The sequence below is a fragment of the Sarcophilus harrisii genome, chromosome 4 (genome assembly GCF_902635505.1).
Source record: "Sarcophilus harrisii chromosome 4, mSarHar1.11, whole genome shotgun sequence".
Classification (NCBI taxonomy): domain Eukaryota; kingdom Metazoa; phylum Chordata; class Mammalia; order Dasyuromorphia; family Dasyuridae; genus Sarcophilus; species Sarcophilus harrisii.
Window position 1 is genome coordinate 331,431,703 of NC_045429.1, and position 26,968 is coordinate 331,458,670.

The 26,968-nt window shown below is 39.2% G+C and overlaps 1 protein-coding gene across 2 annotated transcripts in view; it reads right to left on the minus strand.

Moving 5' to 3' along the window:
- The window catches only part of IGF2BP1 (insulin like growth factor 2 mRNA binding protein 1), a 67,370-nt gene extending 44,957 nt beyond the window's left edge, over positions 1-22,413 (minus strand). For both annotated transcript variants that reach the window (XM_012548392.2, XM_003768343.2), the window contains exons 1-2: positions 22,066-22,413; positions 20,776-20,836 (exon numbers count right to left, since the gene is read on the minus strand). In XM_012548392.2, coding sequence (XP_012403846.1) covers positions 20,776-20,836; positions 22,066-22,240 — 236 coding nt within the window. In that variant the 5' untranslated portion in view covers positions 22,241-22,413. The remainder of the gene's footprint in view (positions 1-20,775; positions 20,837-22,065) is intronic.
- Between the last annotated feature and the right edge of the window lie 4,555 nt (positions 22,414-26,968).

Consider the following 26,968-nt stretch of genomic DNA (forward strand, 5'->3'; position numbering starts at 1 on the left):
TCCTACCCATGTGTACTAGTTATTTGTCATTTATTCTCCTTCTCAGACCCTCAAATTTTCTTTAAAAATAGGGAGAACACGTGTTGTGTCTCAGGAGTTCATTGCAAACACAATTTATTCTGCCCATTTCACAGATACATCAACATTCTTAATTCTTACAACTCAATGAGGAACGTCAGACACCTGGGACCACTTCCAGACATAGGCATCCCAAGAACTCAAGAATAATAACAACAAATAATAATTATAGCTTGCACCCATATACAGCTTTAAGGTATGCAAAATGTTCCTTATATCCTCACAGCATCCTTGGGAAGTAGGTGCTATTATTATTCCATTATATATAGGTGAAGAAACTCAGGCAGATAGTGACTAAATGACTTGCCCAGAAGACAGCGAAGCTGGATTTAAATTTAAGTCCTCTTGACTCCAAGTTCAGAGTTTTATCCACTTCACAGCCTAGCGGGACAGGTCCACAACTCCAAGTTCATTCTTGCTCTCCAAACATCTTGAGATTTCCTTACATTTCAGGAGATGGGAGGGAAGAAATGCACAACAAGCATATGCGTGTTGTTTTCCATCTCTAAGCACTGGTATTATTTTATGTATATATGTCACACATGTCACAACTCTCTGAGATTCAGAGAGTTGCATCTAAACTTATCTAAATGCCAGATCCAGGAGTTTTCTCTATACTGCCCTAAATTTCCCAGCTTTAAGTCTGGCAGCCACTGAAGTTAGTGGAATTCAATTAAGAGCTGGGTACTTCCTAAATCTCTTAAAGCAAAGGTGGGGAACCTGTTTTTTTCTGCCAAAGGCCATTTAGCCATCATTCTTGAGCCATACAAAATGATCAACTTACAGAATTCAACCAGTGGGAGGTTGCTGTACTTAACTTTCAAATCATCATCACTTGCTATTGCCTTAACAAATTATTTCAAGCGCCTTATATGGCCCATCATGGGCTGGACTTTCCATACCCAGTAGAGCGTCAGCCTTCTTGTCTGTAAAGTGGAGATAATATCTACAGTTTTTATTTCAGAGGGCTGGTGTGAAGATCAAGAGATTTTTACACACACAATGAATATATGCACATATACACACACATATAATATATATACAAATATATCCACATATATAGTATTTTGCATATCTCAAAAGAACTATACACAAATCAGCAGCTACTATTACCCTAAGTAATACCACTATTCATTGAGATGGTAAGCTAATTATATATCAAGATTTCAAATACACTCAGATTATAGAATTAATTATTCTTCATCTTAAATGGATTTTCCCTACTAAACTTCAGATAGTCTTATCTAAACTTTGTATCTCTCCCATAACTTAGCATACCATCTGCAGATACATAATGAATCTGTGTGATAAGAATAAAAACAAATAGGGACAGCTAGATAAGCACAATAGATAGAGCACCCGCTCTGGCATCAGGAGGATCTGAGTTCAAATCTGTCCTCACAGCCCTTTTTGTAGTGGCTAGAAACTGGAAACTGAATGGATGTCCATCAGTTGGAGAATGGCTGAATAAATTGTGGTATATGAAAATTATGGAATATTACTGTTCTGTAAGAAATGACCAACAGGATGATTTCAGAAAGGCCTGGAGAGACTTACACGAACTGATGCTAAGTGAAATGAGCAGGACCAGGAGATCATTATATACTTCAACAACAATACTATATGATGACCAGTTCTGATGGACCTGGCCATCCTCAGCAACGAGATCAACCAAATCATTTCTAATGGAGCAGTAATGAACTGAACTAGCTATACCCAGAAAAAGAACTCTGGGAGATGACTAAAAACCATTACATTGAATTCCCAATCCCTATATTTATGCACACCTGCATTTTTGATTTCCTTCACAAGCTAATTGTACAATATTTCAGAGTCTGATTCTTTTTGTACAGCAAAATAACGTTTTGGTCATGTATACTTATTGTGTATCTAATTTATATTTTAATATATTTAACATCTACTGGTCATCCTGCCATCTAGGGGAGGGGGTGGGGGGGTAAGAGGTGAAAAATTGGAACAAGAGGTTTGGCAATTGTTAATGCTGTAAAGTTACCCATGTATATATATCCTGTAAATTAAAGGCTATTAAATAAAAAAAAAAAAAAAAAAAAAAAAACAAATCTGTCCTCAGACTCTAAATACTTCCTCGCTGGGTGACCTGGGCAAGTCATTTAATCCCAACTGCTTCACCAAAAAAAGAAGAAAAAGAAAAAGAGATGGCAAGCAAAAATCAGGAAAGCAAAAAAAATTATCAGAAATTGCCTCTCTCAAAGGAGCTCAAAGTCAAGGGAAAAAAGTAGTATAACAATGAAAAATTTTTTCTTAGAAACAAAAATTGGAGGAGGGAAAAAAATCAAATATTGACTCAATATTTCTTCCATATGAATGTAGTAGAATATATTCCATAAGAATTATCTGGAATCTAGAGAAACTTGGGGGTGGATAGTATAAAGTATTAGTGAAGCATTAAGTTTTATTGGCTTAAATATTTCATTCTCAGTAGAGAATTCCTAGAACTCTGAACTTAGGTTGAATTCTGGATTTGACAATTTTGATCTGTGTGATCCTGAGCACATCACCTCTCTAGGATTTACTACCTAAAAGTGGTATAAGACTTTCAGGGATATTTTGTATACAGAATTAAACAGATTCAGGAGAAACAGTCACATAACAAATACAATAAAACAAAGCCAAAGAACATTACAAGTTATCAGTGCTCTGAGCAATGCAGTAAAGAATCCTGACTTCAGAAGATTACAGGAAAGAGGTGATACATACATTATGAGATATACAACCATATGTTTTGGTTTAACTAGACTTTTTCCCCCTCTGAAGCAATTGAGGTTAAATGACTTGTCCAGGGTCACATAACTAGGAAGCATTGAGTCTATGAGAGCAAATTTGAACCCAGGTCTTCCTGACTTCAGGGCTGGTGCTCTTATCTACTGTGCCACCTAGCTTCCCCTTTATATATACTTTTTTGCAACATTGAGTTCTACTGGGGAGAAGGGGAATAATCCATAAGTGACAATGTAAAAAATAATAATTTGTAAGCATTTGAAAATATATGCAGTAATGAATATGGAAATGTTTAGAAGAATTGCACATGTTTAATCTATACTGAGTTGCTTGCTATCTATGAGAAGGGGTAGAGGAAGGGAGGGAGAAAAAATTGGAACACAAGGTTTTGTAAAGGTGAATGTTGAAAATTATCTTTGTAAAATAAAAAGCTATTAAAAGTGAAAACACAAAAAAATCTAATTGGAAAATATTTAATAAAATCAATCAAAAAAATAAAACATAGAAAATAGTTCAAAAAGAAAAAAAGAGTATATGCAAAAGGAAAATATGGTTCTTGATAAATGTTGAAGATGACAAGGACTTCAAGAGTTTAGCTTCACTACTCTCTGGACCTCAGTTTTCTAATAAGAAAAAAATTTTAATGGAAATTTAAGGAAAATATTCCTGAATAATTAAATGTCAATAAATATTAGCAAGAGAAGGGCCTTTAGAAATCTTATAATCTAATTCCCTATTTTGATGAGGAAAGTGAGACCCAAAAAAGCAATGGCAATTTCCCTGAGATTGCACAAGGAATTAGAAATAGAGTAATAATTAGAACCCAAGGCTTTGAACTTCCAATTGCAGGGTCCTTTTGGGTCATATTAAAATTTTAATAAGACACATTTTCTGAAGAGCCCCTCTAGTCTATTTCCCAATCAAACATACATTTATTACTAGATTGGTTGATTGATTGTTGTCCTTAGCTCCCAAAGAGGAACAAAAAGACATCACTATTACCAGATAATATGCTAGGGGGAAAAAAATTTCAAAAAATGAAACTTTTCCTGATGAAAGAGCTTACCAACATTCAAAGAAATTGCATGTCTTTTCAATCATCAGGTACCAATAGATTTGTGATGGAAATGCAGAGACTGAGAGCTATGGAAACTGAACATAGATCAAAGCATAGCATTTTCATCTTTTTGTTGTTGTTGTTTGTTTGCTTGGTTTTTTCTTATATTGTTTTTTCCCTTTTAATCAGATTTTTCTTGTGCAGCATGACAAATATGGAAATATTTAGAATTGCACATGTTTAACCTACATCTATTGGACTGCTTGCTGATTTGGGGAGAGAGAAGGGAGGAAGGGAAAAATATTTGGAACATAAGGTTTTGGAAAGGTGAATGTTGAAAATTATCTTTGCATGTATTTGGGAAAAATAAAATACTATTAAAAAAATTTTTTTTTTAAAAAAGAATTGCATGCTCCAATAAGACAATAAACACTGTTTCCAGCTACTTAAAAAAAATGCCTTCCAGCCTTTGGTCAAGCTTCTCCTTACTTCAAACAAATGAAAGTCCTTCTTTCCTCCTTTCCCATTCCCCTTCCCCCCAATATCCTACCTATCTTCCTTGCTAGTCCAGTTTGCAATAATGCCAACTCTGCCCATTATCATTTCATCACACTGGACCTTGTACAGTGTTTTGAATGTCTTTGTCATGACTACCACCTAGATGGCAAACACCTTGATTGTAAAGACCTTCCCATATTTCTTTCTTTGTCTCTCCCCATCGGGGGCCCAACACAGGATACAGCACTCAATAAAAGACCTGTTGAACTGAATTCTTTCATGGGATGGGTGGTACAGTTGGAGTCCTCAGAGAAAAAAAGTTAAGATGACAGACAAGCTTGCCACCATAGCAAAGCCATCTATATTATGACATGGTTTCAGCTAGAACATGAGCCTTCAGAGATTGGTTAAAATTAACCACATGATCCATGAGTTGGCTTCTTATTGGTTTACAATCATTAAATGCATGCAACAATTGCTAGCTGATGTCTGTCTGTTTAAAATAAGCAGTATCCATTATATTTCCAATGCAATATGAGGGTTTAGGAGTAAAGGGGATAATCTCATTTTTTTTAACTGTATTTTTTCCTATCACTGTCCTTTCTGGATCACTGGTTAAAACCAGATAGTTGGAAGACTAGAAAACAAATGTTAATAAATAAAACCAAAGATCACCCTGTTTTAGATATTCTATCTCACTGACAGAAAAGAACAAATATGACCACACCAGTCTCCCAATTCCAAATAGATTCTGGCAGCCTTAATGCATCCTATGTGCTGTCTGGGGAAATTTTCAAAAAATAATTCCATGGTTCAAGAAAAATTACAGTGAGGTGTTTATGCAAAACACAACATTTAGAAACAAAGATCAAGGTGGTGGTTGTTTTGTTGTTGTTGTTGTTGTTGTTTTAGCTAAGAAATATGTTTAAATTTTTCCAGGTATATGTTTCTGCCTGGTGGTGGTAATGAAAATTTTGTTAAAATCCCTCTTAGGTGAGTGATCACAATCAATATTATACTTCAAATATATAAATTATTGATAGCAGATTTAACAATTATTTGAAATATCGTTAGATTTCAAAATGAGACATTAAAAAAGCAGCCTTTTGTTATTTGGCACCATTTAATAAGCAGTTGCCTTTTTTTTTTTTTTTAAGTTAGAAGATTTTACTGCAAAGATTGTACCAGAGTTTTGTTTTTAATGCAAAAGGCTCTGCCACTGAAAAGAGTCTGAGAGCAACAGGAGCAGGTAGTGAAGAAAGAGAGAACCAAATTGCTGAGGATACCGAGAGCATTAATTAGAAAATGGAAGATACCTTAGAGACCATTACTTCAACCTGGTCATCCAAAATAAGGGGAGCTAGTGGGTTGACTCAATTCTTTTCAAATTATCATCAATGAGCATTATTAGTCACATTATTTATTAAATGTGCAGAACATTGTCCTAAATGCGAAGTTTGAAAATCATGGTCCCTGACTCTTTGGAGTTTACAGTCCAGTGGACTGCTATTGGGTAATTGAGCAATTCTGTTAAATGCTTCTAATCTCAATGAAACTAAGGTTAGTCTTTTTAAGACCAGTATTTCTTTGGCATTGCTGTCTGGCTTTGAGTCACACTCCAAAAAGTTGAAAATAAAATGACAGATCACCCAAAGTGCAATGAAGAGACCAGGTGGGCTGTAAGATATTATAAATGACACAACTTTTAGGAAAAGCAGAGTAAAAACATTGGCAGAGAAATGCATGACAGGAAGAAAATAGTTATGCAGGAGTTCCCAGGCCACATGCCCCACTGGTAGTTATGCAAAGTCAAGAGAACTATCAGGAAACCTTCTTCTTCCTCTTTCCCCTGCCTCCCTGCATATTCAATGGACCCAAGTAATGAATGACAACTTTATAGTAAGACGTGGACAAGAGTTGCACAGGATGCTCAGAAAGAAACAGTTGGCAGTCTTCATCACTAAAAGAATGCCCCAAACCATGAGATCACAGATTCATTGAAGTATCTAAATTCAATGGGAATAAAATACATAAAAACTCTTACCACACAATACCATGTCACAATATACTATATTATGAGCATATTAGAGAGGTACAAAATAGATTGACAAGCCCGGTCAGACAAAGATGATCAATCAATTTGGAAGGAAAGGGGGATAGTTAACCTACAATATAGAAGACTGAAGGAATGTCTTAAAAGAATTTTAAATGAAAAACTGCCAGCTGGAAGTTATGGCATATTTTCCCCCTTAGGCCAGAGGGCAGGACTAAAAACAATGGATAGAAACCAGAGAAGCTTTAAGCTCAATGTGTGTAAAAAAAAAAATAAAATAAAATCCTAACAATTAGTGATGTTCTAAAGTGAAATGGTTTCTCTTGAAACAAGTCCCCTCACAGGATGTATACAAGTGGAGGTTACTTAACTTATTTGCCAGGGATATCATAAAAATATTGCTGTCCATCTATAGGCTGAACTAAATGGTCTTTGGGTTCTTTCCAACTCAAGAATCTGAGGGAGAAGACTGCTACCAACAGGAAGGATCAGGTGATTCTTCAAGGTGGCAAGAATTGGATTTTAAAGGATTGGCAGGAATTCATCAAGGGAAGAGTGTATAATATGTGTAGCATGGAAGTTCGAGAACAGAAGACATGTTTGAGGGATAGAGGGCAATCTAGTCTGGCTAGAGCAAAGATTGAATGGAGCAGAATTAAGGCAGGAAAGGTAGATTAGTGCCAGATTAGTTTTGAATGTCAAAGAAATTTGACCTTTATTACTTGAATAATGGGAGCCACCAAAGGGTTTGTGAGCATGAATCATAGCCAAATCAGAAAATATTATCTCAGAAGCATAGTATATACTACATAACAGAATACAGAATAAGTAGAAGCAAAAAAAAACCTTTAGGTTAGGAAACTATTACAATAGTTCAGGCAGTTGGAAATGCCGACAGGAGTGCCTGGACTGAAACAGTAGCAGGAGGAAAAAAGATGCATTATGTGATCAAATAGGACTGAGTAAGCAAACACTATGACTATTTCACACAGGAGGTGTGTGGTTTGGGGAGGAGGGAAAAAATTAAGACCAAAGAATAAAAATCACATACAGAAGTCAAATTCCTGAGAATAGAATCCTGAGAAATCATCACGGGTATTGATTTGTGGAAGAAGTAAAGAATGCCACAGCTGGCTACCTGCTAGTGGACAATACAGAGGGAGCAGAAAGAGACAAGGCCCAAACCTGTTTCCATCTCTATCACATAAACATACAGAAAGTTGTGGACAGCCCTCAAGTAGCAGCTCAGACAAAAAGCACACATAATGAGGTCCAGCACTGGTTAGAAAACAAGACAGAGGGGTATAAATGATCAAAGATCTGTCAGGATGGGAAACACTATGGGCCTTTCTGGGAAACCCAGAAAAAGTGGCCTGGGATCTGAAGTCTAAGAAATGATCTTTGGGAATTGTAGTCCTTGAGACCCTGGCTCTGAATGAAAAGCAGGTTGAGAAGAACTCCCATAGCATTCTTTATCAGGATGCACATGTTATTTGCTGTCTAGGCACTAAGTAACATGGATTGGGAGTCTTTTCCCCCCCATTCTTTCTTTTACCAATTTCCTCTGTCTTCATTCATAATACTTTGAAGACACGATAGAAATAGCATTTCACCAGTCTTTTGGAGAAAAGAAATGGTGAAGGGGTTGGGCAAAATTTGTGGCACTCACAAAACCCCACAAGATTTCATGTATTCATTTTGGATTATTTTTTCCTGTCTCCTGCTACAATTGAAGAATATCATAGCCCTACCTTCCTATCTCCTGATTATGTCTGTTTGCTACATACATTGGGAAAGGGGTGTAAAATCAATGTCTCTGGGGATCTGCACCTTGATCCCTATCTATAAAATGAGGAGACTTGATATTGCCATCTGTAATGTTCAAGGATAAAAGAAATGGCAACCTATGCTTTGAGTTCAGGTTAAATGTACTATGAAAGCTTAAAGTATTTAATCCATGCAAATATCTGAGCAAAGCTCAGAACCCCTTACTCCAAGCCTTGAACCCTTCCATGCTTGCTATGTTTCTCGTCTTCTCCCCTCAATTTCCCAGGGGCACAACTTGGAGAAGAGAACTCAACAATTGCACTCCCCTACTTTAGGCACTGTAGAAAAGGGACTAGATTAGAAGAAGACCCAGGGAGATTTCCATCTCTATTATTTACTATTACAGTAGGTATCACAATGGAAACATCTCAAGCTCAAACTCAGGGAGATTCTCCAAGAGCAAATTGTCCTGGGACAAGTCCCTCTCAGATACCTGCTAGTTGTATGTCCTAAAGCACATCATTTGACCAGTTTTAGTAAGATTGGTGGTTGATTGTTGTCTTCCCTTCTGGAAGAGGACCAAAAGGACATCACTCTGTTAGAGTTGAGTTACAATATGTACAAATGTGGCTGATCAGACTAATAATAACTTGGAATGCTCTGCCACAGTTCAGATACAACATAGTCCCTATGAATATTTGGGATGGACTCTCTAACTTTGCACATCTTGAGTTTTTTTCTGAGCTAATGCAATTCTGCTTTGCTGTACTTGCTCCCATGTTTTTTTAGCATGATGTTTTTTTTTTTGTTTTTTTTTTTAATAGCTTTTTATTTACAAGTTATATGCATGGGTAATTTGCATTGACAATTGCCAAACCTTTTGTTCCAATTTTTCCCCTCCTTCCCCCGACCCTTCTCCCCTAGATGGCAGGATGACCAATACATGTTAAATATATTAGAGTATAAATTAAATACAAAATAAGTATACATAGCATGATGTTTTATGCCATGTTGTCAAATACCTTCAATGAGGACAAACATGGAATCAAGGTCAGCAGCTATCACACTGATGGTAAATTCTTCAATTTAAAAAGACTACAAGTTGGGCAGATAGGTGGCGCAGTGGATAGAGCACCAGCCCTATGTCAGGAGGACCCGAGTTCAAATGTGGTCTCAGACACTTAACACTTCCTAGCTGTGTGATCCTGGGCAAGTCACTTAACCGCAATTGCCTCAGGGGAAAAAAAAGACTAGAAGTCAAAACTAAAGTGGAGGAGGGAATGTTGGTGCATGATTTTTTGTTTGCAGATGATTGTGCACTCAATGGAGCAAGAAGGTAGAAGACTAATGATAAGATAACTACAGGAGGCTAGATTTCCCAACCTTCCTAATGAATAGCAAATTGCTATATTATACTGAGAAAAGACAAGTATTTCTAAGTCACAAGACTTCATAGGACAGATTATGGGTAGGTGAAGAGTGGGGGTGGAGATCAGCTCAAATAAATAACAGGTTATTCCCAGAAAGGATTTATCTCAAAAATAAAGCAACAAGATTCACTTCCAGCTCCACTGTTGAGTTTTACCACCAGAGCTATGAGTCGCTAGTACAAACAGACTTTACTCAAAGAGAAGCTGAAACACTGGCAGATGGTTAAATAATCCACTTAGAGCTTTCCTTTGTGCCCCAAAGAAGAACCAGTAAAAATGCTTCCATTTTGAGTGACTTCTTCCCCCATCCCCATCAACAACATCCAGGTTCTTGTATCCCCTTCTTCCTTTCAATTAAAATATCCTAATAGAAAGGTGACAGATCTCAAGTAAGCCCAAATGCTACTAAGACTCCAGAACCCCAAAATAGATATCACTCTATAAAAGTGTAAAAATGCTTTATAGTAACTGATTAAAATCACAGGCTTATTACATGGCCAAAAAAACATATCAAAGATTTGAAAACCCTTTCTTCTTGAAGTAAGCTGTAAAGAAAGCAGAGATCCTGGTTTTTTTCCCTGGAATACCCTAAAAGATCAGGAGGAAAGATCAGGAAGTTGTAAAAAACATAGAAAGTATATTGAGACTCTTCTTTTATAAAGAGAATAATTAGATGGTTCACAATATAGTGTTTATCATAGCATTACCTTTAAGGAGTTGATATTGGAAAAAGGATAAAGCTCAACAACATTTTTTAAAAGCCACTATGAATGAACAGCATCCTAAAAACACCAATTTTTGAATTCATGTTGCTTCATTTTGCTGATTGATAGCAAAGAATTTAGACTACGTAGGTTAGTTATCCACACTTGTAGGAAGGCCTTTCCCTAATGTGGTAAAGGACAACTTCCATGACCCTCTTTCCCCACAATCAACAGCCTCTCATCCTTTATTATCCAATCCAAGATTCCTGAAACACCTGCTGCTCAAGACTCACCCTCCTCCAGATCACATGTGCTTAATTTAGGGTGATTCCCCCACCATATATGCCAAGCAAAGCCTACTCTGCTTATATACCTTTTTCTGGCCAAAGTACAATAACCCTAAAGTGTGAAATTTCAACTAGTGCCTGGCATAGCTTCTCCGCCACTAAAATAACAAAATAAACAGCCAATTTCCTGAAGGATTATGACTACTCTCTGTGAGGACATAACAAATTCATTCTCTCTCTCTCTCTCTCTACTTCCCTCCCTCCCTCCCTCTCTCTCTCACTTTCCTTGTCTGTCTCTCTCTCCCTCTCTTCCTTTCTCTCTCTCCCTTTCCTTCTCTCTCTCTCCCTGTCCCCTCTCCTCTCCCCCATCCCTCTCTGTGTTCTCGATCTCTCCTTCTTGATTTCTCTTTCTGTCTCTCTGTATGTGTGTGTGTGTTTTTCTCTGCCTCTGCCCTCCCCTCACGTGCATACCCAACTTTTCTGAGAAGATAGCAAAAGGGTATAGCAAGACAAATTTGGGGACCTGTTTGGCAGTTGCCAGACCCATTAAAGCATGACTCTAAATAGAAAATGGCAATTCCCTCCAAATGTTCTCTAAAAATATAATTGTCTAGTCTTTCAGTATGGAGGAAGAAGTCAATATGTGCAGATCTATATCACGTTCATCCTGTCTCCTATTCCTAACTTATCATGCAAAATTTACTTTGTGTTTGAATGTTTTTTGTTTTGAGTGTGTCTGAGTTGTTTCTCTCCCTCTTCCCTCCCTAAAATATTCCATGACGATAAACTGCTTTGGGTTTTTTGGTCTCTGTAGTCCTAGCCCAGAATCTCTTCCTATATAATAGGAGGCTTTAAAAATGCTTGTTGGAGTAAATTAGATTACATACTTACCCTATTAAGATACCAAATGTATGGACAAAAAAGAATTCATTTATCAACACCCCTTTCCAACCAATCAACACACACACACACACACACACACACACACACACACACACACACACATATACACATACACTCATTCAAATCTACTTCTAACATGGATTCACTCTATTTTATTACCAATTTAGGTCACTGGCAAATGTGAACAGGACTGTGTGGAAGAGGGGAAGGCTAAAATTAAAGCATAATGCCCAAAGGAATGGTTAAGGCAAGACAGAGACATCTCAGAGGAAGTCATCCCTCCAGAAACTGGCTGAAAACTTCAGGGACCAGTGTTTTCAGATGCTGCTCACAGCCTCCAGTGCCTGAATAGCTCAGACTGAAGGAAAAAAAATTCATAATGTAGCAGCCAGCTGTCTGGTAATGAGCCTTTCCACACTAAGCTAGGCTGATGCTGGCTATCCCAATGAAAGATTTGCAATCTGTCACCTGCCAGTACTGGAAGCCTTTACTACTGATAAGACCTGCCAAGGCTTGTGTTCCACAAGCTAAGTCTTCCAGCAACCTGGGTCACCTCTCCTCCATCAGGAAACGTTAAAATAAATAACTTGAATGAAAGTTGAAAAGATGCACTAAAAAAAAAGAGAATTGATTTTGTATTTTCATTTGGGATTATTCCCCCTTGGATCATTCAAATCATTTCAAGTGACACACCCAAAGCTCCCCACTCAAAATTCTGTTCAAAAAACATTAGGACCCTAAGCTGAATCCTGAAGAACAGGGTAGAAAACAAAATAACTCATCCTCAAAGATCTTACATACAAAACCCCACAAAAAAAGAACTTTTAAGAATGAAAAGCATAGTCTTAGTTGGTTATCATTTGGGCTTCTTAATTTTGATCTAAATTCTTCCCTAAAAGTTTAGGACTTTTAAAATGAAATACCTGTCATTGAGTTTATGTATTGTCAACATTTCCTTTAAAAACAAAACAAAACAAAACTCATTCAGACTCAAAAGTTTAAGGCCATTTTAATAAAACATCCAAAAGTTTCACTCAAATTTTGAATAAAACAACCTGACAACATATCAATTCCTATTTCTTTCCAAAGAGGTGTAATATAGAGAAAAGGTCAGGTCAGAAATCCTCCAAAAATTGAGAAGATTGGGAAAAGTTCAAGGAGATACATTCATTTCTCACCTCAATTTTTCTCTTCCTATTGAGAATTTTCCCAAGCCACACTTTCCAGACTTTAAGATAACTCTCTCCTCCTCCATACTGCTACCTCAAGGAGGCCTTCTCAAGATATCTCTTTCAACACCCAAAACATGGACTTTTAAAGGATTTTAACAGGTCCTTGGGACCAAAATATTTTGAATACACCTGAGCTAGTCAAAATTTCTGTCAATGACCTGACTACTTAGTATAAAGGCAATCAATTCAACAAACAGCACTGATAAGTGCTAAAACTACAAAGATAAATATGACACTAACAAAAACTAGGGACATCCAGATTTGGAGCTGACTCAGCTGCATTTTGACACTGCTAGATAGATGAATTGGTCTTTGCCTAATAATCTATTTTTTTGCTGCAACATTTATTTATTCAGTAAGCATTAAATATCCACTTTTCACAGGAATACTCTGCTAGGTCCTAGGAATTCACTTTCTACAAAATCCTACTTTAATAGAATTGTTTCAATTTGATTTTTGTGAAATCCTGATGTACATTTATAACTTACAGCTAAACTGCAAAAATTTCCAGAGGTTTTAGACGAAGAAAAAACCCAACCTTGTTAGTACCATCTTAAATGAAATTCTAATAGGCAACATCTTTGACAATAGTGATTTTGCTATCAGGGCAAAATTTAAAAGGGGGTCTCATTTTTTTTTAAGGAGGGTTTTTTTTTTTAATTCAAAAGAGGAAATATCAGAAGATATAAAAATGACATGTAACATCAGAAATAGTCCTAAAGGATTTTTGTACCTTCAGTAACTTGGCTTTGGTGAAGCTCATGAATCTGTGGGGTTAGTAAGTCATCAGAGAACTCATTATCTTGTTATATTGAACTAGAATATTTTTGTCTCTTTCTCCTTTCCCTTTAGCCAAGATGCCCTCTGATATTTAAAAAAAAAAAAATCTTTCCTAGCATTTTATAGCATCAATCATTAATATGTACATAGTGCCAACCCTGTGAAGTACAGATAGTTTCTCTGGGGTTAGAGGAAACCATAGGTTCAGAGCAGGTAAATGATTTCCTCTTGGTCACACAACAGTTAAAAAGTATCAAAATCAGGATTCAAACCCAGGGCCAGGGATCTTCCTATTATACTGCTAGCCCAGAGAAGTGTCTAACGGTGCCTTGCACATCATAGGTATTTAATGTAACTCTTGTCCAATAAATGAATGAAATTCCAAGGGACTAATGAAAATGTTTTTATTGTTCCAAAATGGTGTCCATTGAACTTTGTTTAAACTAAAAGACCAGTGAGCTGAGACTTGGAAGCCTTTTTGTTATACTAATTTATCCTTGGGGTAGTTCTTGTTAAAATTGGATTTGATCCTTTTTTCTAACTTATTATCAATAAAAGAGATTAACTAAATCAATCCCCTCTCTATCTAGAGTAACAGGAACTTGAGGTGCCTCATGTTTGTTATATGTTTCTTTTTTAAAAATTAACAAATGCCAAACATTTCTTTAGAACTTAAAGGAAGAAAAGTAAGGGAAGGAAGCTGAGCTGGAGACCACAAAGGATCCCTTGGCTACCATACAAAAAATCCATGGTACTGGCAGAATCCCTGAAAGGTCAAAGACCTGCCTCTGGCTCTAGGACATAAGTGACTAATTCTAACTAACACCTCCTCAGATCTACCTTTTGCATCCAAAATATGGTGTGCAGGCAAAACCTAGAGCTCACTTATTTTTGTTTGTTTAAATCGTCCTTTGGGACATAAAGGGCAGGGCCTCTCTGTTTGCAGAGGGCTTCAAGACCATTCATAAACTGACCCTGTTAACTATTAATGGTGCCATATGTAGGTCATATTAATGTGTTCCAGTGGTAGTGATAGGATGAGCTGGAAAAATCTGGTCCCTAAATAATTTTCTTGTTTTCTTCTTCAAAGTTTACTAGCTGCTCCTTTCCCACAAATGATCTCCACATAGCTAGAGTGTACTCAGAAAGCAGTCTAACATTGGGTCTTTCCTCAAAACCCTTCCAGTTCAATCCTTGCCATGATGAGTCATTCTGGAAACATAAGAAGATTTTTTTTCTGGCCTCAACTTCTGATTTTATTCATATAGGAACTCTTGGTACAGAAAATCCTTTCACTAGTTCTGATAAATACTTCTATAACCTAAAATCTTTAAGAAAACTGTCTAGACCTAGAGCACTGAAAGATTAAACGACTTTCTCATAATCACAAAGCTAGTATGGATAAGGGCAAGGTTTGAATCTGTATCTTCTGAACTCCAAGGTCAAGACCCACAGTGCCAATCTGCCTCAAGAGGACACATAGGATCAGAAAAGAAAGTGGGTTTGTCATGTAAGAAGAGGAGAAACAGAGAGATTTAGAAAATCAGAATAAGGCCTCTAGCATGTGATACAATTCCTTTTAGAAGATTTATGAGAAGAGATGGACAAAAATAGCACAAGATGAAAAATTCTAGAAAGATTTCAATCTACATAGAAGAGAATACTTTCAATAACAATGAAATATGAATTTCATTCTATCCTTTCCCCATTCCATGTACCTCTTCTCTCTTCCTACATCCCATCTTCTCTCCTTCACCTTCAACTCTTCCTCTTCCTTTCCTTCTTCCCTCTCCTCTTTTTTTTCCTTCCATTTTTCCTTCTCCCTTGCTAACCTTACACATGGCCACTATCCCCAAAAAAAGCACTTTGTAGCAATTTTGTGGAACACAAGGGTTAAAGAGGCTCTATGACAGCTCAATAGAAAACCAATTCCAAGATCTCCATCCATATTATTAAAGAAACATGGGTGAGAAGAGAATGGATTTGGTTTGGAGCAGCAAAGACACTATCTTCCCTTAGCACCTCAGCATATATTCCTATGACATTCTCTCAGGAATGAGAATTTTGCTAATTAGGGGCTTATAGAAGCTTAGTAACCAATGACCAGAGAGAACACAGAACCAGAAAGATTTCAAGACCTGAGGCTTGAGGGAGGTGGGGAAGGGGAGGGAAGAGAATGTGGAAAGGGGAAGGGTTAGTTCCTGCAGGGCAAGCAGTTAGCTAGCTCTCCAGGAAGCTCTCTCAGCCACCACTGTCGACTTGGAAAAGAAAGAAAAGACCCTGAAAGACAGAAATAAACTTTTCTTCTCAAACTCTTATCACTAACTATTCTAAGCCTGAGGTGTCTCTTTGCCCCCTTCTCCTTTACCAGAGGCTAGGAACATTCTGCCACTCCTCCACAAGGGGAGCGGGAAATTGACCCCACCCCCATCTCTGAGTTTTTTTCCCCCTCGTCTGGAATTTCCAGCACTGGACTGACTTGTCTGATTTTTCAACAGTCTCCCCTGCTGCTTTTTTTTTCCTTCTCTATTCTCTCCCAATTCCCAAAAATTTTAGTCACACTTTCTGAAAGAATTAGCCAGATTTTAAAACTTTTTAAGGAGAAAGAGGAGAAAAACCAAACAATTGGAAGGCCAACAGACACACAAACATGCAATCACCTCCCTTTCCTCCCCCCACCCCAAAATGGGAAATGCTTCTCCACCAAAATTTTTCCCAAAAAAATTCTCATTTTTAATCCACCAACCTGAGAGATTTTTTTTTTTTTTTTTTACTGGAGGCAATATCAATGTTGAAATCTCTTCCAAATACTACTCTTTTTAACTGGTTGGCTCACATTAAAAACAGTGGAAATAGATTTAGTACCTCCCCAAAACTCTTCCTAAATAAATTCTATTAGTACATGCTGGGGAAAATTTGAAAGAGTAAGCATTTAAAAGTTTAAGACATGCCCTACACTTCAACTTTAAAACACCCATTCTAAGAAATCTTGTAATACAAGATACAATGCCTTTAAAACTTTAGGTTGAGGATAATTAATAGCTCTTCAAATGTATCGGAAGGTAAGAATTACAATTTATCCTCTTTGACCAAAGTTCCCCTTCCAAAAAACTAACAGAGTAACATTTTATTTTTTCTTCTTTGTAAGGACAATAACTGAAAAAAAAAAGCAACAATTCTTAAATTCTTTCCATGAGTAGTCCTAAATAATAATATTATACCCTAGAAAAAGCTAATAATGAAAAGCAGGGTTATAATCTATTTATTACAGTTAAAGATTTAAGAGACCAAGTTGATTAATTCAAAATAGCATTGCAAATTTTTGTTCTTTTTCTTTTTTTTTTTTTTTACTGCAAATTTCTAAGTGGAAATTAAAATGGGGGGGGGGGGAGAAGGAGGGAAAAATGAAGTCTGACTTTCCAGCTATATTTCCAAACATGGGAGAAAACAATTATAATTTTCTGAGATTCAACTCATCATACCACCTGCCCCCCTCCCAAGTATAATGAAATCTGATTTTTTTTTTTAACTAAAAATGTCCTGTTAGACTTTTAAAAAGCATTTTAATGCATATGAAACTTTTATCTTCATCAAGAGAAATTGTTAATTCTCCCCGGTTAGGATACTAATTCTCTAAAGTAATCACTAGGGTAAAATTTGCCTTAAAAGCTCCTCCCTCCATTTTTTTTTTTTTTTTTTGGTCTTTTTCATCCCTCTGGCTAGTTTTTGTTGTTTTTCATTCATTCATTTTCACCCCTAACTACAAGTCTTTTTCATTAAAGACAGACCCATTTTAAAAGGTGAACATTCCTGAGCCTGTTTTCAAACCTTTCCCTAACCTAATTATTTCTTCTAGATCCTTCCACAAATCTTTTCAAAAATAAACTTCACACACACACACACACACACCATTCTCAACACTTCCAACACAAAAATATTTTAGTCAACCATAAGACACTAAGTGAGGCTTTTAAGAGAAAAAAAAAATCTAACCAATCTAAGATCCAATTGTAAAATATTTTCTCAAGTTAAAATTAATTTATTTTTTAAACACACGATGAATGACAAAAAAAAAAAAAAAATTAAAGTTAGCCAGAATTCTCAAAAAAAATCAGTAGCTCAGCTAATTTTAGTTTTACTTTGAAAATAATCAACAATTAACCTGAATAAATAACTCCTCAATTTTCTAAGTTGCACACACCCACAAAATATGACATATATTCTTTTTACATTTTTCCCACAATACATTTAGTTTATCAGTAGATAACCTTTTTTAAAGTCACATTCCTCCAGAAGACATTCTTTTAAAGATAACGATTGTTCGGTTCTCTTTAAAAAGCCAGCCATTTCTTCAAATAAATAGCAACTTTCCCAAGAATTTAAATATTCTAAATTTAACAATTTTAATTTTTCAAGCCCTTCAAATTAAAATCCTTTCCTCAATTCTTTGAAAAGCTTAATTTTTCTCAAGTATTTTTCCCTATTCTTCTCTTTGACAGAGACCACTATAACACACAATCAAATCTATTTGGTAAATAGATTTCTAACCTTAAATATGAAAAAAAAAAAAAAGCTGAGGACGAAAGCAAAACATAGAAAAATAAACATTTAAATTTATCCAATTCAAATTTCTTTATACTCAAAAAATTAAATTCAAATCAATTACTTTTATATATTTTGATATATAGCACTCAATTTCCACATTTGAAACTGGTATATATTACAGTTATCAAATGGATATAAATTTAAAGACCAAAATGTACATCAGAAATAGTTCTATTCAGACAAAATTGAAGCAGTGACACAAATCTTTGTTGTTTTGAGGTTTTGCCCTCAGTAAATAGTGAGGGCAGTCATAAAAAGTTTGGAGGGTTTATTAATTCAGCCATAAAAATAAAAAATAGAAGCTGATTCAGAATCCAGTGTATCAGCAAGGAATGTAATAAGAATGTTTTTTGCCTTTCTTGGTTTTCTCTCATTCTCATTGCAAGTTTCTTTTTCAAAGGAATTCAGAAATATCTGGATATACACATGGTCATGTGTGTGTTATATAGAACATGTTATAGTTAATTAACTAGCTCTGGTTCTATAAATCTGAATTACTATAAAATTCAGTAACTGAAAAAATGTTTTTCAGATGCAAACTAAGAATGTACATCTCAACCAAATTTTTTTAAATAGCAAAGTGACCAAAAAACCCCAACAAAAAACAAACCAAACCCTCACTTTTCAATAGAAAAAGTCTGATTTTGGAAAAAAAAAAATTAATTGTGCCCCAAAAAGGGAAAAAAAAAAAGACGAAATCTCATGATATGAGTTTGAAATTACATGGGGAGAGGGAAGTATACAAAAGAAGTAATCTGATCAGTTTTGGAAGGAAAGGAATAATTGTTACCCCAGCCCTCTTCATTCAGACCCCACAATCTCCCCCAACTCAAAAAATTTCACTACACATTTTAGATGGAGCAAGAGAGCAGGGTGTTAGAAATGACTTGGAAAAAAGCAAATGGCTTAGGGAAAAACAGATGCATACTCCTACAGTGGGAATAAAAATATAAATGTAATTAATTTATTTCCTTACATCTTGGTATTCCCTTTGAATCTCTGGAAGAAAAAAATGGAAGGAAAAATTCAGGGTTGCATTCCATCTCCATTTTTCGATATTCCAATTACCTAATGTTTCAAGCTTCAACCTAAATTTCAGATTATGGAGTATACTCCATAATCTTTTGAGGTTTCTCCATGTGTATTATGTCTCTGGCTTTTTTTCCTCCTCAATCTCAAAGACTTTTAAATACAAGATTATTTTTTTAACCTTCCAATTTTATTGCCTCTTTTCACTTAACTCTAATTGTCCTTCCCGATAGCAGAGTATTGAAGCCAATAGAGATTAAATCACAGACTCTATAAACATGTAACAAGCCACATTGATCAGCCCTGGCTACGATGTTACTTAAATAGCTGAAGTGAAATCATCCAGCAGATTTTTGGCCTCAGTGTTAAACCTTTTAGCTTCTCTTAACCCAGAAAGTGCAGAGCCATTCACCCCCATCTTCCCACCCAGAAAAAGCCAAGAACCACACAACAGGAATCCTGCAAATGGTAGACACAAATTAATCAGACAATCCAGTCAGCCAGGGGAATGAGGGTAACTTCCCTCCATCATCAAGAATCAGAAGGGGGTGGGGAGGAAGGGAAGTCCATTTTGAGACACACACACACACACACACACACACACACACACACACACACAGAGAGAGAAAGGACTTTGCCCCCATCCTTTCCCACCTACAGTTCAAGTGGAGGGAGATTCTGAATCCAACATGGAGAGGATTTGGGGGAGTTTGTGAGGAGTTGTTTCTTCTTCACTGAGAGGAAAGGAAGGAGGGTTAAAGAACACACGATTCCCTCCTCTCCATTCATCCAAGCAGTTCTTGGCCCTCCAAGAGCCCTTGCTCGCTGCCTGAACACAAAGCTCTCACCCCAGATGGTCCCCTTGCAACAATAGACTGATGGGGGTTGGGGGTTCCAAAAGGATAGTAAAGCAGTAGCATATTCTTTCAAAAATCCAAAGGAGTGGGAGTGTGAGGAAGAGACTAGAGATCAGGGCCTGTGTAAACTGGCCTTAGCCTAATGAAGGATAAGAGAGAACCATCTTAAAAGGCATTCTCTGGGTGAAGGAATAGAAGTCTCATCCAATTTCCTTCCGAAACCATGAAGATATCTTCTCCCTCCCCACCCCCCCAAAAAAACAGCCAAGTAGAAATATAGTCTAAGTACAGAGGGAGGAGGGGGGAAGTCCTGTGGGAAGTTGTAAGTTCATAGGACTTAGAAATCAGGAACTCTTGCAAACTTAGAGACCTTAGATCTCCTTGAAGTATGGGCCACATTCTCTAAGCAAACTCCTCAGGCTTCCTTCATTTTGCCATAGTGATTCCCTTTTATTTTCCAAATTACTTCCTGTATCCCACCCATGCTCCCAACTTATCTTTTTTCCAAAACAAACTAGAAAACACCTCCAAATAAGGTGGGAACATCTCTTCATCAGCTAACATCCCAATAGAATAGTAAGCAGAGGATGTCCTTCCATTTAGCACATTTTATATTATATGTGTGTGTGTATACACACACATATATACATACACAAACGTATTAACCATACACACATATTAATTAAAAGGCTCCTGCGTCTGAAGGATTTCCCTAAGGATAAGGATTTTCCCTACCTTTGTTTTTTGGGAACAGAGTGTTCAATTTCCAGTCTTTTGCCCTGCAGTTCCACTTTCCCTGAAAAAATAAGAAAACAGCAGAATCTTATTAGTGGAGGCCTAAATTGGGGGGGGGGAGGGGTTGGAAGACAAGGAGATAAAGGGACTGCAGGAGTCATTAAGCAGATTCTTCCATGAGATGGCAAAAGAAAAAGGAGTATTTGGAGAATAATGGTGTCTTAAGTTTGTTGTTATTGTTGTTTTTTTTTAAATAGTATTAAAGCATGGCTATAAGGTGTTTTAAGTCCCCTTCCTAGGAGCTTGACTACGATAATCGGGTACATTTATCGCACCCCTTCACCCCAGAGGATAAAGAAATAGATCTAGAAATAGATCTAGGAGAATTCGCTCTCCTTCCCCCATTTCTCTGCAAAGCCGGGCTTGGTTAGAAAGGAGGAGGGGGGAGCAAACTTTATTATTCTGTTGGGCACAGGACTTTAGGGGCCTCATAGCGGGTGGGAATCTTTGCACTGTTCTGTTGGAGGGGGCAGGCAATTACCCAGGAAAGGCTTCGAGGGCTGGAGGAACCCAGGGCCTCCAGCAGCCTCGCCGCCTTCCCTTTCCCTAGTTTCTTGTCTCTAAAGGCAGCATGGCGACTACGGCGCTGCTTCCTAGCTCCATCACACGCCCCACTTCAGAATCAAAATGGCCAAAGCCCCTTCCCCCGAGGCCAGGACACTCTCGCCATCCCGTCTCACCCCAAGTCCGACACCCGCCTAAGCTCATCAAGAAAAATGGGGTGAGGGGAGTTGGCGTGGGGGGTAAGCGGGAAGCCTAGAGCCCCCTCCCTGCCTTGAAGGGCCTAGGAATGGAGGGGGTGGGGGCAGGGAGTGTTTAAACAGAGAATCCTTCTACCCAGGGAGAGGGAAGGCTTGGCGGCGAAACATTGCCAGTTAATGGGTACCCTGAACCCCTGAAAGAGGAGGGACCCCTTCTTTCAAATGAGGGGGTGCCCGTCCCGTCGGGCAGCGGAGTAGGGGGTGGGGCAAGGAGATGCTATGCCAGCGCCTCCAAAGTGACTGTTGCCTTTGTGAGAAATCTCACGACTGAAAGGGGAGACCCGATTTTTCCCCAAGAGGAGACGTCGAAAGAGGTGGCCGTAGGCTGAGATCAGGGCCCTAGCTGTAACCTAGAAGACCGAGACTGGGCCGAGTAAGAGGGGTGGTCAGAGTGGGGAAAGAACAGCAGGTATCTGGGTGGGCCTGGTGAGGGGAGAATTGCGAGGAGCTGGGGGATGTCCTCTCTTACCCGAGAAAGTTTCGATGGCTTTCATCGCCCAGTGTTCGTCGGGGCAGTCCACGAAGGCGTAGCCGGATTTGACCAAGAACTGGCCGCTATAAGAGATCTTATGCTCCGCAAACACTTTCTCCAAGTCTGCTGGGGTGACGCTCTCGTTCAAATTGCCGATGTAGAGTTTATTCATGGTGGCGGTTTTGGGGGGCTGGAGGGAGTCCCCCGGATCGCCAAGCCAAGCAGGAGACGGCGACAATCCTAGGCCGAGAGGTGGGGGGGGAAGAGCGCTAAACTTTCTTTCCACCCCACCCCTAAAGTTGTCCGGAGCCGGAGAGGGGCGGGGGAGAGGGCGGGGAGGGAGGCCGGAGGGAGAGGAAAGGGGAGGGGATGCAGCGAGGCGTGGGGGGTGTGGGTGTGGGGGAGGTTGGCTCTTTTCGGGGGTGGGGGTGCCGAGTAGGGGCCCGGCGGCTAAAAGGGAGGCGCTGATAGCGGTAGCTGCAGCGGCAGTGGCGGCTTCCCTTTCGGCCCGAAACCCCAGTGAGCAGAGCTCCTGTGTCACGTTTCTCCCCGGCCGCCCTGGCGCCGCCTCTAAATAAAATCTACTTGGGGAAAAAAAAATGGAGCGGAAAAAAAAAAGCGAAGCCACGTGGTGGAAGCCCCCACCCACCCGGGCGGGGGAGGCTTCGACGCCGTCCGCCCCCTCCTCCACTCTACACCCGGCCTAGCCCACCCACCTCCCCAGTCTAGGGGCTCGGCGCGCCCCCCGGGCCAGACTAGAAGGGGGTGGGAGGCGGGAGACAGGCTTCCGTGGATTTCCGCGCCCTCTCCCCGAGGAGGGAGGAACTTGGGCCCCTCGGAGAGTGCCCCGCCCTCAGTCACCCACCCGTGATGTCGGAGCTGGAGGAGAGGAGGGGATCCCCGCGATCTCTTGGGATCGGGTGCTGGGTTGTTTTTAATTCGTTTGTTTTCTGTAGGTTTCGTTAGGGTTTTCGTTCGGTTTTGGGTTTTTTGTTTTGGGTTTTTTTTTGGGGGGTGCCTTTTTTCTTTTAAAAACACCCACTGCCTGCTTGTGTTTGCAGCTCCCAATGGGGGGTAGAGGAAAGGAGGGCGAGCACGGCAAGAGACAAAGGGAAGCCACGGACTCCAGGGTCCACTGTAAGGGGCTGCGGGGCGGTTTTGAGAGAGGAAAAGAGCATTTTCCCCAAGACCCTCAAGCTGGGTTCTCCGCTTCTCTCGCCGAGCCAGGTCGCTCCCCCAGAATGCTAGAAAGGTGACCGGTGTTTGCTGGGTTTCCTCAGAGCTAGGAAGCTAGCCAAGCTGGGGCCCCTGCGAAGTGCTGCGGGGATCCGAAGGGAAACCATGGAGGAATTCGAGGGATTCTGCGGGCAGGGAGGACAAAATTGGGGATCCCGCTGACAAGTTCTTTCCAGGAACCCAGAGGGGAAGAGAGAATAGGCTCGGTGCATCCACTTAAAGGGCAGAATGGGCAAGCTAGGTAGATTACTGCGGGTGAAATGAACAGAACCGATGAGGACGAGGTTAGGCGGCGGCCGGAATTTACCCTCTTTTCCTTCGTACCTGATGGGGGGCTGGGAGGTGAGACAAGTGGAGTTATTCTCTCCCGGCCCCTCCCGGACCCCCAGCGTTCTCCAGGAGGAGAGCTCTCCAAACATGGATTTCTGCTTCCTGGGTCCCCTACTCAGCTTGGGGTGTGGGGCTGGGTCAAGGGGCAGGAAGGTGGGTAAGGAAGCAAGAGATCCTAGGGCCCAAACCAGACAGGGTGGGTGGGGGAGGGAGGGAGAGTTTCCGCTCAGCGCTTGGGGAAGCGAGGGGCGGGGGCTTTGGGGAGGGGCGACAGAGGCCTCCCCTCCCCCTCGGATTTCGCTAGGGTGTGGGTGAGGGGAGCGGATCCGCCTGGGTCCTTCCCCACCCCCAACTCTTCTCTCCAACCGATTAGTCCCGCTTCCTCCGACCCGAGAGGCGGAGTGGGGAAGGGGCAGCACGTGGGAGGTCCGCACCTCCTCTCCAGTGGGGGAAGAGGTGAATCTTGTCCTCCGCGCCTTTCGAAATCTGCCGGGAACAGGAAAGAAGGAATCCTTGGTAGAGAGCGGGACCCTCTCCGAAGTTGAGAAACGAAGGAGTTCCCGGTTGCTCTCCGGGGCCGGGATACCGGCAGGGGAAAGGAGGAAGGAGCAGCCCCGGAGCTCTCTGGGCCAGGGAGCTAGGAAGGAGAGAGGCAAGGAGCCCCTAAGCCTTCTGTTCCCCAAGCTGGGCGGTGGGTAGAATAGGACTCCGTGAGCTTTGAGGACGGAAGACTAGGTAGAGGGGGGCACAACTATCTGAAGAACAGTTGGACGAAGGAGATCACTGCCCCCCCCCCACTTCCCCATTGTCTGAGCTTCCATCGGGGCAGCACCCCAACACATGTTGGCTCTATCAATAAGACTTCATTTTAGAGCCAGCCTCTTAAGACCAATGGGTTGCCCCCCATGACTCTCACCTCAGTCCTACCAATTAGCTTTTTGTCAGCATTTTGAAGCCATCTTTTCTGACATACCCTTCCACTTTTCTTCCTTTGAAGCTCAAGGAAAGGGTGGGCTTCATTTCTCCCCTTCCCAACCTACCAAAAAATAGAATAAAATAAGATCAGTGTGTTATGCCCTAGCAAGACTTGAATTCATCGTTTTCTCCCCTGCTTGGGACAGCTGCAGTTAAAATTTGTACAACTTTTCAACTGAGAGAGAATTGGGGGAGGGGGAAGACTTTCTGTTCAAAGAGCTGTTAGACTTTTAAGTCTTCTTCCCACCCCAGATAACAACCTTTTCACCCCCATCCCCCTTCGAACTAAAAAGATCGAATCAGCCAGGCCAGTCCAGTCAAAAAAGAAAACAAAACTTGAAACTGATTAATGTCCATTGCAGAACAAATGGAAATTTTTGAGAAAAATAGAAAGGAAAAATGACTGATTCTTTTGGCCACCAATCTTGGGGGGGGGGGGGGAGATAATCATCTGTTCCCCGGGAATATTTCTTGGTTACTAGGGATGGTCTCTAAATAAACAAAAGGCAGACAATCAGAAACAACTCGCATCTTTAGGGCTGTTTTTTAGTCTTTTCCTCTCTCTTGTTGGACAGAATGGATGATAGAGCAGCCCTGTTCTACCTAAATCCTTTCTAAATTCGAATAAAAGAAAGGCTAAAGACAAGATTCCAAAGAAGGGAGTCTCCTATTTCTCACTTATTTTACAGCTCAGACTGAAAAATTGAATGATGGACTCTCTCCCCCCCCCCATTGTAAACTTTGTACTTATACATATGGGGCACCCTTATTATTCTCCCCCTAGATTTTTTCCATAAAGGAAAATTCCACAGTAGATTCTTATCCTGAAATAAAGCCTAATTCTACCCTCTACCCAAGCCCCCTTATTAAGAAATGTTTCCTTCCCTGTCCACCATTTCTTAAACCTAACTCAGGTTGCTTCTCCAGGCACAAACAAATTTGGGGTAGAATTTGAATTTAATTTAAACTAACTTTTCAAAACACAAGTATTAGCCAGTTTAATTCAATTTCAAGTTTGCTAAATCAGCTTCAGTATTTGGAAAATAAATTGGTTAAAATTTGTGATTATAAATTTGGTTGGGACTTTTAATGGTTGTTGCCAACATTTGTCTGACAAAATTCACCATCTATTTTTCAATCACCAGTTTCAATGAATTCTTCAAAAAGAAGAATTGTTGTGTGTATCCCCTCCCCCAAGATAGTATCTATACTGCAGAAAAGAACTAGGCAGCTGCAGTGAGATGCAGACCCTTCAGTCTATCAAATCACTTTTGCCTCAATGATCTGGATATTCCAGGCAGAAAGTTGTTTTGTTTTGTTTTGTTTTGTTTTTACCAGAATGTTTCTGATCAGGACTTCATTTCCTTGTGTTAGTTGGGGTCAGTAAAGATAGTATGTAGAAGAGTGGCATTTCTTGGTAAGACTAGAATACCAAATAACAAGACAAAATTTCCAGCATTTGGTATTTTATGTTTAATTCTCCAATACTCACATTTAAAGAAAAAAAAAATCAGAAGTTCAATTTTATTTGTTCCCAAAGATATCTTAACTTCCTTTAGAAGACCACTTTTCAGCCTCTTCAGTTGAGTACTTGACACAAAATTTGATTTATGTTTGGAAAAATTTGCAAATATGGCTCCTGGATAAAAGAATTCCCTTTTTTTTTTTCAAACAAGGATTTGGTCTAGTTAAAGAATTCAAAAGTACCTCTGAATTAAGAAATACTAGAAATTGCCTGAATGTTGAAGTTTCTATAAAGAAATTCCTATGTCTGAATAATGTCTCTAACCCACTCACATTCCCAGTTATACAACACTTAGTATTTGTTTCCTATTGTCAAAACTCAGAAATGTTTTTTTGGGGGAAAAAAGCCAAAAAATCAGAGGTATGGGAAGAAGTTGAGTTAATATAAAAATCAAATCTTTTTTTGACATTTGAAAATAATAATTTTTTTGATAATATTTTGTTCTTTATAGAATACATTAAGAAAATGTTTTTAAAAATCAAATTTCTTGGCATGTAGCTGCTTTAATTTATTCTCTCCCTTCTCCCCTCCCCCCAAAGTAACTGCTGTAGGGTACTTTGTTTCTTCTTACAACATGAAATCTCAGTGGGTTTGTTTGTGTGTTTTGGTTTTATTGTTGTTGTTTTAAAAAATATAAAAGTTTGAAAAATGTAAATGAGTACCAGTTTAAAAGGGGGTACTACATTTCCTCCTGTCAAAGAAATAAGGTAATTATATGATTAGGATAACATAAAATATAACAGAAGAGAGAGAAGAAGGGTTATTCCCCCCCCCCATTAAATTATAATTCAACCATTTCTAGTATGTAAAAGCTCAAAAGAAAAATGTATGTTT